Source organism: Girardinichthys multiradiatus, chromosome 11 (genome assembly GCF_021462225.1).
Source record: "Girardinichthys multiradiatus isolate DD_20200921_A chromosome 11, DD_fGirMul_XY1, whole genome shotgun sequence".
Taxonomy (NCBI): Eukaryota; Metazoa; Chordata; class Actinopteri; order Cyprinodontiformes; family Goodeidae; genus Girardinichthys; species Girardinichthys multiradiatus.
Genome location: NC_061804.1, coordinates 39,629,735 through 39,647,912, shown reverse-complemented (window position 1 = coordinate 39,647,912; position 18,178 = coordinate 39,629,735). Strand labels below are relative to the sequence as shown.

Here is an 18,178-nt window from a genome sequence, read left to right as displayed (position 1 = left end):
CAAGGTTGAGATTGGGAATCAACAAGTGTGGAGAGTGAAAATCCTTTTCTGAAATGAAGAAAAATAATAAATAGGTTAACGGTGGTACATATCTATGTTAAAAATGTTAGAAAAGATGGAAAACTGCTTCGGGTGGGATAAAAGCAATATACTGGCTGCTGATGCTGCTTGTGGTGTCATTGTATCTCTTCTTTGTTTACTAAGCAAAAATTCTTGAAATGTTCTGCCGATTCTTGGAGTTATGAGTTTGTCCACCATCATTTTTTTGTCAAAAACTGAGCAGCTTGGAAACAAGTGATCTAAGATTTGAGTGCATTTGCTGAGTTCAGTGCTTGGTACAATAACCTGACTTTTGGATCAGCACTGCTACCTCTCTGATCTTTGATGCCTGTGTAATGTAGCATAAAATAAACAAAAATATGTCCCCCTTCAATCCTCAACTTAATAGTTTGGCAAAATGCTATTTTTCCCCAAGCAGCGCATGATGCATTATGATTGCTCAGCTTTTAAAAAAACGTGTGGCATTTTATATGAGTAAGAAATAAGGTTCTCATCTAAAACATGATATATAATGTACATTAAATTATTTTAAGGAAAGGCAGTTTCTTAGTGATGACATAATGGGAAGCCTGATAAGGCACCACTACATATCCTTTCAGGAATTTGTAATTGACATTTACTGGAGTTTGTTAATAAAACCAGAGAAACCATAAAGATCTCATTGATAGAGAAGTTCATCATCAGAGGCTGGCTGTAAGTCTGTCCTCTCCAGCTCCTGTGGGAATATGAAGGTGTTAGGCTCCGGGTCCAACACCGGTGCGCCGCCGAGTTCTTATGCTAATGCTGTTCTGACATCAGCAGTGAGATCAAAGCGGGGCAGGGGTACTTTAGAGCCGTGTCTGCCCCCACTCAGCTTACTTCCACTCCAACCTCTCTGTCTGTCACACACACAGGCTGCCGACCGACACCGCTCACACACACCATGAGTACCTGTCCGGAGCCGATCCACCGCCCCGTCTTGGATTTTACTAAAGCTTCCGGCTGATAGGAACCAGGACAGCTGACCTGAAGGATAACCCGACCCGCTGAGATTTAGTGTGTTTTTCCCCTCCTGGCTGCTTGTGTGGACTTGTGGAGCCGCGGTAAAGGTGAGCTGCGGAGATTTGACAGGAGGAAAAGTTGGGCTGCTGCTCCAGAAAGAGCCGTGCTCGGTTTAAATATACTAAAAAGCTTTATAGTTGAACTATAACCAAGAATAAGGTCGTTTTGTCCAAACAGGAACCTGTAGCCTACTTCATCATTTTATGCTAGGTGAAATTCAGCTGGAGGTCATTTAAAGTCTGACGCTAGAAATGTTAACACTGGGTCTGGGGACTTTTTATCCTGAAAAGTCATTTTTATTTACTTTTGTTTTGTGCATTTGCATCTAAGCTGTTAAAACGTGTAAAATTACAAACATGTCTCTTTCCGACATAAATAGCTAGTCCTTCATTGTTTATCCAAGCTATTTTTCTAAGTTTTAAACAGATAATATAGTCTGAAAAGAAAAGCTTCAGTGTGTGTGTGTGTGTGTGTGTGTGTGTGTGCTTGCAGACCCTACCTTTAAACATTAGCTATCTGGGTCAGTCATGGTCACATGCAGATGTTGGAACGTCATTTAAAGACGTAACAAATGCCTGAAATAAGTTTTTTTTGGGGGTGTCATTTCTGGATTTTCCTTGATAATCACTGATAGGCTAAATGATTGTATTGTTTTTACCTCACGGTTCCAACCCGCAGAGCTTGAAAAATTACCGCCACTCGCATACTTAGGCCGAAGCGGTTCAGTATGATCTTTTTAATAATTAATATTAGTTAATAGGTTTAGCTTCAAAAAAGCTTCAAAGGCGTCTCGGACCAATCAGCGCCGAGCTGCGTACCTCGCGCTTGAAGTGCGCGACTTCTGAGCGGCGTGCACTTTTCACGCGCTCCCATCAAAGGCTTGTGTTTTTATCCGATCAGGCCTCAGATGATCTGCGCTGTCCCTCTCTCCGCAGATTACTGCCTTGATTTGAGCTGCTATCTTGCTAATGTGATCCTGATCTGGAGTCCCTCACATTTTTCTTTGTGACAACAAATGAAAAAATGAAAGGGACAAAAATCTACGTCAATTATTGCGATTCGGAACAATCCCACACTAGACCCTCTTTGTGTGAATAAGTATTACATTATTCTATGATAGCAATGAGACCATTCCTTTGTTGGTGATTACATGGTAACAGTAAACTATGGTCCGTTTATCATTTTGGTTGTGCTGTCTAAGCCTGAACATGTTTACGGTAACAGAATAAGGATTTTTGTGGAAATGCAAACTATTCCTTTAAGTTTCACTGCTGTTGCTTTTGTTTTCCCGGTGTTTATTGGCTGGAGCGAACTCCTCCAGAGGATTTTTCCTACAGTATGATTGAATACTTGGCCCGCAGCACTGTTAGTGGACTGCTTTGAGAATTTTTCAGATGTTTTATTAATGTATTTTTTGCTCTTCCTATTTTCACTCAATCAGTTTTTTACGACAGATTTCATGTAGAAAAATTAAGCCTAAAATTAAAAAGCTATACCAGTGAAATAAAAAAATCAAGAATGATACAATTTTAGAATTACAATACAAATGAATTCACTTTCATGGGCTTAGTTAACTTTATCTTAATGTTAATTTTTCAAATGAATGTTTAACTATTCTGTAGTGTTTTACAGCTTATACAGAATTTCTTGTGTGTGTTGCACAGCACTGATGTTCTCCTGATTTATTCCAGGATTTCGAGACAGGAGCTGTGCCATGAGCGTTGACCTCTGAGTGTGAGCCTTTTGTGTTCGTGTCCTGTGTGAACTGGAACCAGTGGCCATCATGAAGAGCAGCTCTCACATCCTGCCTCTGGGTGTGCTTACCGCTCTGCTGCTGTCTCAGGTCTGCTCGGGCGTCAAATGGCTGTAAGTATCCTCCACAACCCCGCCATCTCGTTCTGTAAGCACAACGTTTTTTTCATCCTGCTTAACATCTAAACACTGTTTTAGTTAAGGATACAGAACTTTGTTTGCTGGATGTTTCAACAAAGTGGAGACTCCACGGCAGCCTGGAAACAGACACTTCCACTGTGTATTCTGTGTGTGTGTATCCGATGACAGCGAGAGCGAATGAGCTGCTGGTTCTTCAAATTATGAAGCGAAATTTCATTGTTTTATTACTGTCAATGTGGCCCAGCCTAAATCAAGAAATTGTTTCACGTCAAATATGGAAAACAAAGTGAATTCTGGCTGGAGAAGAAGAGCAGAAGAATGAAATGAGGTGGCGCCGCGGTGGCGCTTGCGGCGCTGGTGGTGAAACGGGTTTTCTGTGTGTAGTCTAGTTAGGCCTCAAATTATAAAAATAGTTCGCTGTAGCAGGAAGATGCGATACTGATGTTGATTGCTTTTTTTCACTGTAGAGTAAAAAGCAAACAATAATTTTCAGAAGAGGTTTGGAATGTCCATAAATTTCCCAGGTTGCTATTTTGGATTGAGTTTATATTTGAGTTGAATGTTTACTATTTTCTTCAAAGTTCCTTCTTTGCGGTTTGTTTTTTAGCGACGCACAGATCAGGCTTTTACTGGCCGATATGATTTATTCTGTTCGAATATAAAGCGTACTAACCCATCTATGTAAACTAGGCCGGTATGATTGTTTTGAGTGTTAATTCCACAGCTTCACGATGCTAATACAAAACTTTAAAATTAACATCCAGAGCATGATGTGATGACTTATTTAAAAAAACAAGGCCTACAGTTATACACACTGCTACTAAAATTACACAATATATTAATTATTGCTGTTAACTATAATATGTATTTGGTGAAATTTTGATTATAATGTATAGACTTAAGTAAAATCATACAGCAATTTTCATTTGCTCATTGAACCCGAATAGCGTCCCTTAAAATATTGTTTTGCAGCACAAGAAGCCTCTATTTTTCCAACTGTAAGCTGACAGGAAAGGGGTGGAGAGAGGTGGAAGACATGCAGCAAAGGTTGCCTGGGCCTGGAGTCGAACCCGCGACGGCTGCGTTGAGGACTCAAGCCTCTGAATATGGGTTGCGTGTTCTACCCCTGGACCACCACCGCGCCCCAATTGTTGTGTTTTTTTTTATATAACAATTGCGGTAGCACAACAGGCTGATATCAGTTGGTCAAGCTTTCTGCTGTCTTAGCTCACCAGCTGTGGTTTCCTACCTTAGTGGTTGGTGTTTTTCGAGACTAGAAATATTTACAAACATCTGAATCTGTCCGTCTTGTAAGCGAGGGGAAAAGCATGCAGCAACGGGTAGGGGAGGGGAGTGCAGCACTACTCTGCTCCATTGAAAAAAAACTCTTTTCATTTCGACACTATCTCTGACATGTCAGTAAAAGGGCTTTAAACCATGGGAACACTACGACAGAAAAAGGTTTTATGGGTTTGAAACCAGAAAAAAACAAACCATGCAAACAAAGAAGTTCTGCAGGTGCTTCCATAGAGGCAGTTTTGAATCCAACAGAAAATGAAGGATTTAAAGATTATCCCTCTTCATGCATCAAATCATATGTATATTAACCTGTTTATTAACCTAAATATGTGCTGTTGGTTGACGCTTTCATAGTTAGCAAAAAATGAGAGTTTTCCATTTTAATTCCTTTAAATAGCCAGGAGGAAATAAAATCTCCATCTATTTGACCTGCTGATCTGATTCGTGCGTCATCAGTGTTTATGTGTGTGCATTCGGTGCATCTAAGATCCCAGCGGCCACTTGTCTGAAAGAAGACCTCAGCAGAGGTACCAGAGAGAGGCCTGGATGGCATGCGCTAAACCTAACGGAGAAAGCCGTACAGTCATGATCATGCTCAGCAGCACAACACAAAACTGATCTGGCTGTAAACACCTGTGAGTGGCGGCTTAGCTTCGAGTCATTCCTTATCACCGGCCACATAGTGGCGGCCCCTCTGCTGATAATGCAGAACAGGCCGAGGTGGAGGCGCTGCAGCAGGACTCTGAGATAAACTTAACCTGTCCCTCTGATTTTTCTCGGTGTGGAAATTTGCTCAACAATTAAGAATGTTACAAATTAAATTAGTACAACTTCTTATTGTCTATAAACTGCTAATTCATGTCAGACTGAAGCCACAAAGAACGAAACTTCCTGCCGTAGAAGAACAAATGATGAAGCATCTCTGCACGTTTTCTTTCATTTTTTTGGCACATCTTTGATGCCCTAACAAAAGAAAAGGCCTGCGCCAAGAAGGAGTCACTTCTATTTTATGATTATGCATCTGACTTTACTTTGCTGGGTGTGATAGAAAAGATCACTGTTGCCAAAGTAGGGTAAAATGCATGCATAGGCAGAAATCAAACGGTTGGCACAACGCAGAGAATAAATCTTGCATTTTTCCTATTCTAATAAAAGCGATAGCTTCACAAATCAAGCAATCAGTATATCATAACAATCAGCACCATAATCAAAATGATATGTGCAGTTACCAAGGATATTGACCCAAGCACATTTTTTTTTTTCCCTGTTTGCAGAGCCCTGTCACATACTCCTGCCACCATACCCTTCAACCAGACGCAGCAATGCAAGCTGCTCCCGGCCATGGTTTCCTCCCAGATCCAACTTTGTCGCAGCAACATAGAGCTCATGCCGACCATTGTCCAAGCTGCCCGCGAAGTCAAGAAAACTTGCCAGAAGACATTTGCTGACATGCGCTGGAACTGCTCCTCCATCGACATCCCCGCAGATGCCACAAAGTATCGGCCGGACCTGGAGAGAGGTACAGCTAACAGAAAGTGGGAAAGATTGTGTTTCAAATGAAAATAAAGATTGAAAGCTACAAGAGTCTGGATTAAAGACACAATTTCCATGATCTATTTTAAATTTTGCTGCCAGCAAAATAATTCCCATGATTTTAACATTAAGAGCCCCTAGATAGAAGTTGGACTGAGGCTGTTATTTGTTGTAGTAATTTGGTTTGGTATGTCTGAAATCCAGAGCTTTCTCAGGCTGCATGCCTGCTTAGACTGCAGTTTGATCCAGCTGTTTCCATTGCCAACAGAACCTTGAAACAGCCAGTGGTAGTTCCAGGGATGGCGTGTTGGGAATAGGAAAGGGGTGCAGCACTCTTTCAACAGGACCTGGCTGCCTTGGGCTAAATGAGCAGTCTGCCCCGGACAGGAAATGGCTCATCGCTGTCCGAGCCTGGCTTTGATCTAACCAGCCCATGCGCGGATACTTGATTTATTCCCGTACCTCCGATTGCTCTCATGCTTTGACGAATGTGTTCGCTGTATGTGCACATCACTACCAATCACATCACTCTGCATTAAAGCATGAGAGCTGATGGTCAAAGGACACTTTTTATGTATTCAGGATTCTTTTTTTTAACAAGACTAAAGAAAGCAGAGAAGAAAAGAAAGAACAGACCGAACAACAGAGAGGCTGAATAAGAAGCAGAGCTGGTTTAAAAAACTAAATCACAAGAATTATTTTTATTATTTTCTTGTTATTTATGAAGCAATAGGTGTATTTTCATTAAAGAATCTTTAAATGAATTGACCGTAACCACTGAATCTAAATAAAGATAAAAAAAAAAAAAATATGCCTTTAATGGAAGTATCCTGGTTTCAAAATTTTTTTACGAACAAAAATCTGAAAAGTGCGGCGTGCATTTGACTTTACACCCAGCCCCAAGCCTCAAGTCAACACGCCGTTGCAATTACAGCTGCAAGTCTTTTAGGGTATGTTTCTAATAACGTTGGACATCTAGGCACATCATTTTCTGCCCATTCTTCTTTGCAACAAGCTCTGGCAAGTTGGATGGAGTCTGAGAACAGTTATTTTCTAGCCTCGCCACAGATTTTCACGTGGATTTAGGTCTGGACTTTAATGGGGTTATTGGAACACATGAATGTGCTTTGAACTAAACTATTTCATTGTAGCTCTTACTGTATGTGTAGGGTTGTTGTCCTGCTGAAAGTTTCACCTCCCCCACCAGCTCAAGTCTCTTTCACCCTCAGACAGGTTTTCCTGCAGGATTGTCCTGTATTTAGTTTCATCCATCTTCCAATCAACTCTGATCAGCTTCCCTCTCTCTGCAGCAGCAAAGCGACCCCACAGCATGATGCTGCCAGCACAGTGGGGATGGTTTATTCAAGCAATATGCATTGTTAGTTTTCTGCCACTCAGACGATTTTGCATTTAGGCCTAAATGCTTAGTTTTTGTCTCATCTAACCAGAGAGCTTTCTCTGGACATTGTTTTATAACCTAATCCTGCTTTAAATATCTCCACAACTTTATCTCTGACCTGTCTGCTGTGTTCCTTGGTCTTCATGGTGCTTTTTGGTTACTAATCGTCTCTAACAAACCTCTGAGGCCTTCACAGAAATGCTGGATTTAGGTTAAATTAAACACACATCAACTCTATTTACCAGTTAGGTGTTTTCTGAAGGCATTTTTATTTCATTTAGGGGTGTCAGAGTAAAGGAGTTTGAATGCAAATATGCACCACACTTGTGTGTTTTGGTCTGCCACATAAAATTCCAATAAAATACAATGAAGTCTGTGGTTATAAAGTAAAATGTGAAAAGGTTCCAGGAGTATGATGACTTTTGTACCTCTTCCATGTCCTTCTACATGTTGTTCCTAATATTCGGATCTCTCTCAGGAACAAGGGAAGCTGCGTTCATGTACGCACTGTCAGCAGCGGCCATCAGCCACAGCATTGCCCAAGCTTGCACCTCTGGGGATTTACGGGGGTGTTCCTGTGGCCCCATCCCTGCAGAAATCCCAGAGCCCGGCTACCGCTGGGGCGGCTGTGCCGACAACCTTAACTACGGCTTATACGTGGGCACCAAGTTTTCAGACGCTCCCATGAAGATAAAGCGCTCTGGTTCCAATGCGAACAAACTGATGCAACTTCACAACAGCGAAGTTGGGAGACAGGTACATGGTTGTTAGAAGAGAAGTTCTGCTAAAATATTCTTCTATATGTGGTGAGTTAATCCAGATTTGTTGATGTTTAGGTGCTGAAACAGGCGTTGGTGATGAAGTGTAAATGCCATGGTGTTTCTGGATCCTGCTCCATAAGGACCTGCTGGAAAGGCCTCCAAGACCTCAGGGAGATTGCAATGGACCTGAAATCCAAGTACCTGTCTGCGACCAAGGTGGTTTACCGGGCCATGGGCACACGAAAGCATCTGGTACCCAAAGACATTGATATCAGGCCGCTGCGGGAAAATGAAATGATCTATTTGCACAGCTCCCCGGATTTCTGCACCAAGAATGAAAAACTTGGTTCTGTTGGCACGCAGGACAGGTAAGAGCCGCATCTGAACTCCTTGGCAAGTTGAGCTTGATGTCTGAGGACTGGGACTTGAACCCAGGACAGCTGGGTCGAGGACCAAGGCCTGCGTAAATGGGTCACGCACTTAACCCCTTACACCACCAGTGCTGCGCCGAAGGCTTTTGTTTTGCATATAAAAATAACAATTATTCAAAGGCATATAAATAATATGTTAGCAGAACTTTTATGTATTATCATTTTGATGTTGATGCCATACCAAAAATATTAAATAACCATTTGCTAAATTTAAGATCCATTCCCAAAGAAACATTCTTATTGTGCAGAATATTCTAGCTTCTTGCTGTTCTGCTCGTTTATTGAGTAGCACAAATGTAACAAGCTGATGTAGTTTAGTTAGTTAGTAGGGCTAACTTCTTGAGTCAAGCTGCTTGGCAGATATCAGACAGCTTTTCCTGATGGGAAATATTTCCAAACAAGCAAAGGAAAAGTGCTGTTGTCGTCTTTCAGCCAGCTGACCAGTAGTGCCCCTACTCACTGGTCCGTAGAGATGGAGATAAAACTCTGGTCACTTCAGCTCTTTTCTCCATCATCTCCATTTGAGGTTGAAAATTTAAAGGCATGTTTCCACTACACGAACCTTGTCCATGAACCAGGGTAGTTATCGGGGGTCATTTTTGGCCCTCTGTTTTTTCCACCACATTCACCCGGGAAGGAATTTAGCCAAGAAACTGGCTGGATGGGAGCTAGTAACGTTTTATTTACCAGGAACGTTTGGAGTCTTCTAAGCATTTCTAGCTTATTACATCTTTCCCAAATTATAATGTTGTCATATCACTTTGAAGTAGTCCGTAAAGCTCATATTTTCTGTTAACTTTAACCGTATTGGATTTTAAATCATCAGCGCCTGATTAAAGCTGTCTGTGGAAAAAGACGAAGTAATATTTTAGGATTATAAGCGGTCTGTGTTCCGAGACACAAAAACAACCACGAGCCCCCGTGATCAAAGTCAGATTTTTAAGAAATAAGGCGCTGCGGCATTGTGTGTGGGTTGTTTCTTTAGGATACGTCTCTCTGGTTTTATTTATTAAATTTTACGAAGTTCCTCCTGCTGATTATAGTACAGTTTTACAGTGTTAATGCTGTAAAATTATCACCTTTATAGCTAAAACCTCAGAATTTATTCACGACCACAGCTGTCTCCTTTCCTCTCTTGCCTTAAAAACAATAAAGTCCAAGATACAGTATATGGAAGTCTGTCTCGGAAAAATCTAACATGTTTGACAAAACTATTGGTTCTATTTTTATTACGGTACTTAAAATAATTCCATGATTAGAGACTCGCTGCTTCAGCTATCTGAGGGATAACTGGGTCAGAACCTCTGCAGTAGAGTTGCCTCTCGGTGTCTGCTGATATAATGGCTCTGTTTTGGACTCTAAAGAGGAAACGTTGACACAGGGAAATACAATTTCTTTGGGAAAAAAAATAAGGTCTCGTGGCAGAAATGCGCCGGTGCTGATTTTGAACAGCTAATGTGAAGTTAGCCCCAGCTAAAGACAATTCATGCTTTCAACTATTAGGCAAGCGTGAGGTACAGCTTAACAAGTCTGGGAGGGTCCTTTAAGTCCTTCTGGGATAACAATGTGCAGCCTAGAATGTTGTGATCGGTGACCTTGTGCATGGAGATTTGTGTTGTTCAATCACTAGACGAATGAAGATAGCTAGAAGAAGATAGTGTATTCCTCAATCTCTTGTTCTAAATCAGGAATCAGTTAAACTTATTTCATTCAAAGAAAACTGTATCACCACCTATCAGACCAAAGAGTCAGCCTGTCACATATGAGTCAACGTTTATAACGTTTGTTTCCAGCTCACCCAGAATGATACTTTGAAGAGGTGTGTGAACTGACATGATCCCAAGATAAATGCACAAAAACAATATCTTTCGATGTTTGAGGTGAAAAGGAAAGTACATCCTAGCCCTGATGGCTCCAAGTTGTTCTGGGTTAGAATTGTAAGCGTGACTCATATCAGCACCAGGCAAAGAGGAAATGACCGTTCCTGTATGTCTGTTCATCCAGGAAGTTAGCTCCAGCAACGTGCCGCCGTGACTTTTGGCCCCGTTTATTTTCCAGGCTTGCTGATAAAAAGCGGTGGCCCCTGAGAGCGTGCTGTCTGTGGCCCTTTCTCAGCATGTGCCGCTGAAAAGGCCACTGTGAATGGAATGCTTGTGTTGTTATCTAAAACAATTACTAATGTAGTTATTCTTAGCATTGAGGGCCTCTAAGCTGATAATGGCCTGAGTGGGTCATAGAAACAGTAATATAGTTGGTGGTGGTCCAAGATAAAGGTGGACCTACACTGTTCTCATCAGGACTCTATTTTAGAGAAGAAAGCAGATAGCAGAGAACCCATAATAAGCTGCAGCATTCATTGAAATCACTAAATTGAACATATGTGTTGCAGGAGACTTACAAACAACAAGATGGAAGCGAAATGTTCTGATTTTGGCTGCATCGATGTTTGTTTGCTTGTAATATGCATTACAGTGAATGTTAGTATACCTCAGTATGAACCGGGGCAGTATTGTTGCCGTGTCAAGCCATCTGAGCAGTGAACAGATTTGTTTTTGTGAGAAATGTCATAGATCCCATGACTGTTAAATCATGTGTCCTTCAGTCTTGTGCCACTTATCACAGATTAGCTGAGGACAGGCTTAACGTCAAGGACACTTTCACTGCTCAGAGCATGCTCTGCATGGTGATAACACAACAGAAACACAGTTTGTAACATTATGCTTTAGACCCATAAGTGTCTGCACTATAGGCCTCACAGCATTATTGGCTGATATTCAGCTTGTTGACTGCTAGGCATGAGCCCGTATGACACTCTGATTGTCTTGAGCTAAAATGTTATCTTTTATGATACTGCTCCTTTTTACAAGGAGGAACAGGACGGGTACTGCCAGAGCCCTACAAATTGACCTCCAGCGGGCCACTGGTGTGAATGTCTCTCTGACCAAACCATCAGAAACAGACTTCACGAGGGTGGCCTGAGGGCCCGACGTCTTCTAGTAGGCCATGTGCTCTCTGCCTGGCACCGTGAAGCTGGCATTTTTTATTAGACATCAGAATTGGCGGGTTCGGTACTGGCTCCTTGTTCTTTTCACAGATGAGAGCAGGTTCACTGTGAGCTCATGCGGGTTGGGGGCATACAAACTACTAAGAACCGTTTTCAGTTTCTGTAATGACATTTCGGCAAATTGCAGCCCGCTAAATCAGTTTTTCATCATTAATTCCTCAGTGACTTCAGATTAAGCTTTCTGTGGGTTGATAAGTTTCATTTTCATCAAACAACGTTAGTGCCTTTTGTTCCTAACACATTACTCACTCCATACCAGTATGATTTATTTTGTCCAATTCAGATCTGGGCCCGTATTCACAAAGAATCCTAAGTCTAAAAGTAGCTTACAGTGACGTCTTTTTTAAGAAAAATTACAAGATATCTAAGATTTTTCTTAGAATTTTCCCTCGGTAAGATAATAGTTATTCATGAAGCACCTGAGCCCTTAAGGTGAGGAAATGTTAACAGTAGTGAGAAGCTTAAGAGTGTTTTAAGCAGGCAAGATGGCGGAATGACAGAGAGAAAGGAGAGATGTTCTCTGAACAATGAACAGTGAATTAATAAGGCACTACCAGCTTGACCGAGCTGGGATCCACCTCCTAAACATTCGAGTAAATGACACGCATAAACTTCTATAACAATCATACAATTATTGATATAGAGATAAGATTAAACTCATCCTCTTTGGGGGAAAATAAATAGTTTCAGCAGTAGAACAGGTTAAAGTTGCATCTCTAGTACGGTAAGGAAGGATAAATAAATAATAGAAACAACAATAAATTACCATGAATTAAAAAGTGAACAAAATTACAAACAATATAGTTCAGAATTATTTAACTATTTAAGGACAGTAAAATGCTGAATTTTAATATTAATATGAAATAGATGCAGTATGAAAACGACCAGCATGGCGAGTAAACATAATACTAAGCAAATTAAAATAATGATGAGCATGTAAATGAGCTATGTTCAAACATGTTGAGTCCTTGCGAGGCTAAGATAGGAGCTCTCTGAGGACTCTGAGAATCTTTGTGCATACGGGGCCTGGTGTTTTTAAAGGGTTCCTTTAATTTTGTTGAGCAAATAATCAGACACATTCTCCATCCCCATATCTTTTAAAAATTGTGTTTTTATGTCTCTTTTTGAACTGTTTCATGTTTGGACACTCCTTGAGTTCACATCCAGAGTGTTCCATAGTTTTTACTCCACAGATGGAAATACAAAAACGTTTACAAGTTGCATCAACCTTCCTTGATGTAAAATTATACTGTAGCCTTAAATAATACTTTTAAATAATATTCATTCTTTTGCAGAATGAATAATGGTTGCACTACACTTTTATGAATATTGTCCCACTGCAGTTATTTAAATATGGAAGAACTATTGAACAGTAAAATAGAGAATATGAAGTGATTTCTAATCCAGAACCTGTTTGGCTTTATTCAGCATTGCAACCCACCTTAACACTTTGGTAAGCACTTCTATAATTTAAGCTTTACAGCATATTTGTTCATCAATTATTACTCCCAGAAAATGTATTTCATTCACCCTTTCAATTTCAAACTCATCTAAATGAACTTGTAATAATAATGTAGTCCTACCATACCCAAAAAGAATGGACTTTGGTTTTCTCAATTTTATTGACAATTGATTTCTATCAAACCATTTTTTCCCTATCTGTTCCTGTGAACTAACTAATGCAAGTTATCACCTGAACAAAACATGTCTGTATCATCCTCAAATAGCACACACTTCAGTGATTCTGAGACCATAAACAAATCATTAATGTGCAAAGTAAACAACTTAGAACCCAATACTGACCCTTGGGGGATGCCACAAGTAATGTCCAAACATGAAGAACAGTAATCATCCATCTCGACAAACTGTCACAAAGTTAACTCTTCACCCAGTTCAGCAGTGCCTCAAGTTTATTAACTACAATTTTGTGATTTATGGTGTCGAATGCTTTCTTCAGGTCTAGGAATATTCCAACTCAGTATTGTTTTTGGTTTTATTGAGTTGGTAATTTCTTTTATCAAGTCTTAGTGCTAGTAATTGATTGGTAAACTCTGAAACTTTCTGTGATGAATTTGTGTTTGCCAGTCCAGCGAGTTATTCAAGAGATTTTCTAGAGGTTCGTAGAACGGAGGTAGTAATGAGACAAGCTTGTGGTTTGTAAAGAGATGTTTGTTCCCAGTTTTATTCAGAGGTATAACTTTAGCTTTAGAAATGGCTTTGCAACCCTTTGCAGACTGATAAAATTCTGTCACTTTGTTTCCCACCTCTTCTTGAATTTCTTTAGACTGGGCATGATGTGTTGCTTTTTTAGTAGCTCTTTTAGCCTACGTCATGTTGTCAGACAGGTTCTGTTTGAGTGAGTTCTGGATTCTGATGGTCCAGCGATAACTAGGCCTGGTATGGCTAGTCAAACTGAACTTACTTTCCAAAAAACGTGGTTAATCACAGGTGATTGTTTTTTTCTCATAGCCAGGTTGATTTGGATAGCTTTTTTCCTTCTTAAATTAAATGAAATTATTGTTTGAAAATGGCATTTTTTCTTAGACTGTGTATGTGAACCATTATTATTGATAAACCAAAAAACTTTCAGTGTGACAATGTGTGTGACAGCGATGTACTTGAGGCCATTCATCCATATTTAAGTCAGAAAAGGTTTTGAAAAATTTTCTTTACAGATTTGTTTGTAAAAATGTTTTCATTATAAAAATATTTATGATTTTATATTTGTGTGTACCAGCATTTCCCGACAGGTGGAATCCAATCACTTGGTGCATTGGCATGTCCTGGCAAGACATTGTATTTTAATGTTAAGTTAAATCAGGGTGTTTTTGCCTAACCCTGCAGATGTGAACAATCAGATGGGTTTTTGTTCTCTGACTCCTGACTAACGTGACTGTGTGGGGGTCTGCTAGCTCCCCCCTGATGTAATAAACCCAACGTTCTCCATCCCACCTCCTCGTTCAGCAGTCATTAGTTTAGAGGGTCTTTCACCCCCCTGGTCATTAACACCCCGCCACCATAAAACCAAACAGTTACGTACGGAGGGGCGAGCCAAAGAAAGGGAGGGCTGCCTGGTGTATTCAGTTTGATTTATGACAGGACTATTCTTTGCTCATTCAGGATGCCCCGGGCCTCTGGAATGAGAGGCGTCGAAGGAGCTTTTGCTTAAAGACAACAAAATGGAAGAAAACATTTTTGGAATAAAGAGTGCACAAAAGGTTAGACCCGATGGTCGGTCACAACCTTCCAGAAGATTATTGAAGACTCTGGAGGCGCTGCGAGAGGGTGCAAAGGGTTTTAGAATGAGGGTGTAATTAAATGTGTTGAAAAGGATTTTATTTATTTGTAGTCATTTCACTTTTATTTAACCAGGAAATACTTAGTGAGATAGAAAAATGTATTTTACAAGAGGGTCCTGGCCAAGATAGCAAACAGAAACGTATGTACTTATTTCCAAGTTCTTTAAAAAAGGGTTCTGAGAAGAAAGAGGGTAATACCCCACAGTCTGTTGGTTGATAAAGCTAAGCAGGTATGTAGGAAAAATAAATCAGGATAAACCTGTGATGTAGTCTTCTGGTGGACAAGGGAGACCAGCCCACCCTCTCATATGGAAAACAGTCATAAGAGTGTTTGTTATAAATCTAACAGTGACTGACTGAGTCGAACATGCAGAGACTGAGAGGAAGCATGCATGTGTATCCTCAACTAAGCTGCATCAACAAATACCTGCCTGGCCTCAATATAAAAACAGGACTAATTCTCAAAATAAAAGGGCAGTCTCAATGGAAGTTTCTACACTAACTGCTATATGTGTAGTTTAAATCTGAGACCTTCATCAGTAAGAATACCAAGGTGATTGTACTGTCAGCAAAATGTTGACTTTAATCTTTAATTTGTAAATAACATGAGTTTGGATTTGTCTGCAGTCGAAGCACATTTAAAGTCAGAGAATGAATTTTAAACAATACTGAAAGCATTTTGTATCTTAGTGAACGCCTCGCCTTGTGTGCTGCCAGAACATAAGACGTTTGTATCATCAGCAGGGAGATGAACATTAGTATTGGAGCATTTCAGATAGATTGATCCTGTAAAGCATCGATTCAAGGACTGACCCATGAGGACTACTGTTCAACATGTTAAGTGTCCTTGAAATAAAATCATCTGCCTTTACATAGTGTATTCTATTGGAACAATAGTTCTGAAAACATGCAACAGAGTTGTACCCTAATTCTTTTGTTTCTATTTAACATATGAAAATGTTTTATTCTAAAAGAGATGCTGAAGGGAAGTCTTCTGCTTTTTGCAGGCAGTGCAACAAAACATCCGTCGGCAGTGACAGCTGCGACCTGATGTGCTGCGGCCGTGGCTACAACCCCTACATGGAGAAGCTAGTCGAGCGCTGCCACTGCAAGTACCACTGGTGCTGCTATGTAACCTGCAAAAAATGCGAGCGGATCGTAGAGAGATACGTCTGCAAGTGATTGCTGCTCCACCGGCGGCCCCTCGGCCTCATACCAAGCCCCCCCAAGGCTACAGATTAACCAAAGCACTACAGTACCAAGAAGGCTTACTTCTGTCTTCAGCTTTAGCATGCATATCTCAACAAGAATTGGTATATTCTTGTGCAGTATCCGTATCATATTGCATCTCCAAACATTCGGCTGGGCTTCGGGGTTTCTTCCTGAACAAACGTTGATGGGAGAAGCGTGGCAACAGGTCAAGCCAGTTCATGTGAAGACCACCGTCCTTCTAGTTATTATCCTCTGTCATGTTAATGATTATAACCCCCTGTCCCCGACAGGGATACAGAACACCAGTTTAAACATATCTCTAATAAAAAGAAATAATATTGGATTTTATGCTGGAGGATTCTCCTGATTATGCTTGGCATCCTTCCCTGGATATTAAAGGGCTCTAATGGATCCTCATTTTTTTAGGTACTATCAAAATTCTTTTCCTCTGGAGCAGTGGACCACAGAGGAAAGGGGAACACAAAGGAAAACCTCATGTGCTTTTCAATTACAGAACATGTGTGTGGTTGATGCCTGGGACTCATCAGGTGCCCCGCGTGGACCATGACATTCCCTGCAGAATGAGAGAAGAAATCAAAGAACTTTGTGAAACGGTGCATTATCTCAATTTTGTTTGACATGCAGGCAGATCAAAATATATTCTATTTTTCAGAGCATATGAGCTTAACTCATGGATTTTGTAAACCACTTTTGTGTGGGTGTATATACTGTTATTTTGTATACTGAAATAAAGAAATAAGTATTTATAAAATATTCCATAACCTCACAAACCTTTGCATTTTAAATTAATCTGTGTAATGTTTTCTATCATTTAAAGCAATTGCTCAGCATACAGTGCCTAGCAAACATAAATGTACCCCATGGACTTCAATGTCTTTTGTTGGACTTTGGTGCACTAGACCAACACAAGGTATTGCATAATTGTGGAGTGGAAGGAAAATGATATATGGGTTCAAAATGCTTTTCCAAAAAAAAAAAATCTGAAAGTATGGCTTGCATTTGAATGAAAGCTCTTTGAGTCCACACGAGGCCATTCCAGCAAAAATATATTTTGATCTAAACTATTTCATCGTAACTCTGGCCGTATGTTTAAAGTTAATAGCTTCCCTGTCCCTGCTGCAGAAAAACATCCCCACAGCATAATGCTGCCACCACTATTTAATTCTCAATTATGCTATACTTTGTGTTGGTCTACCACATAAAACCTAATAGAAAACAGTGAAGTGAGTGGCTGTACATTGACATGAAAAAGGTCATGTGATATGAATACTTTTGCGAGGGTCTTTAATCAGTATTGAGTTGCAGGGTTCAACCAGACAGTCTGGTTATTCAACCATGGGAAAGTGTTTGAACATTTTCCCTACCATCTGTGTGAGACCCCCATTCCTGCAGGCAAATGTCAAACATAAAATAAGGCAAAGTTGATTTATTAACATGAAGGCTCAATTCTGCCTGTCTGAGTGAGCCGAGAAACAATCTTCTGACCACACCTGTGTTATCTAAGGGGCTGCATGCTCATGTTTACAATGACAGGATACAGCACAGAACCAGAGAAACGTCTTCACCTAAACTTGTGAAAACAGAAACATTAAAAGTATTTCCTTCTTTCGCTATAAAGAAGCAATCTGATGCGAATCTCCTCAGCAGCACAAATTTGACCATAAATCTAATGACTGGCGTTGCTTCACAGCTGTAACCATCGTTTTTACTGCGTTCTTGGCTTCAAACTCAGGTTAAGCAGATCCCATTAGCCGGATCTATTTCAGGTAATGAGGAGAAATGTGACTCCACATCCAAAGCCAAGACCCTGAATACACAAACATATTTAATGTTCCAACATGAAACCGATGTCAATGCACGCTAACAATGTGACTGGGTGTTGGAACTGAGTGAGAAGCCTCACACGGACAGAGATCTGATCTGAGGATGTTGTTGAGCAACAAACAAAACTCTTCATCACATCATAGCCTGTCCATCAACAGCTCCAAGGACTCTTCCGTCGCTGGCATTCCTCAACCTGCTATTTGGAGAACATAGTTTCTGAGTCCATTCCTGTTGTCAGTCTCACGGTTCATGGCTACAAGAGCTGTTTGAGGACCATCACCTTCTGCACTACAGATGAGTCCATTGATGACAGCAATGAGGAGTTCCAAGGCACCAAAGTG

At 40.5% G+C, this 18,178-nt stretch overlaps 1 protein-coding gene across 1 annotated transcript; it reads left to right on the top strand.

Moving 5' to 3' along the window:
- The first annotated feature begins 826 nt into the window (after positions 1–826).
- Positions 827–16,766, top strand: wnt11 (wingless-type MMTV integration site family, member 11). Its single transcript, XM_047380079.1, has 6 exons — positions 827–1,148; positions 2,793–2,967; positions 5,568–5,812; positions 7,704–7,981; positions 8,062–8,354; positions 15,788–16,766. The coding sequence occupies exons 2-6, from the start codon at positions 2,885–2,887 to the stop codon at positions 15,960–15,962; spliced, it is 1,074 nt and encodes a 357-aa protein (XP_047236035.1). The 5' UTR covers positions 827–1,148; positions 2,793–2,884; the 3' UTR covers positions 15,963–16,766.
- The last annotated feature ends 1,412 nt before the right edge of the window (positions 16,767–18,178 follow it).

What these genes read in the sequence shown, in the direction of transcription:
- wnt11 (XM_047380079.1), top strand. Translation starts at nt 2,885, where the DNA reads ATGAAGAGCAGCTCTCACATCCTGCCTCTGGGTGTGCTTACCGCTCTG. An exon ending in TGCTCGGGCGTCAAATGGCT is followed by an intron (nt 2,968 to 5,567) that starts GTAAGTATCCTC and finishes CCCTGTTTGCAG; the next exon opens with AGCCCTGTCACATACTCCTG. An exon ending in ACAGCGAAGTTGGGAGACAG is followed by an intron (nt 7,982 to 8,061) that starts GTACATGGTTGT and finishes GTTGATGTTTAG; the next exon opens with GTGCTGAAACAGGCGTTGGT.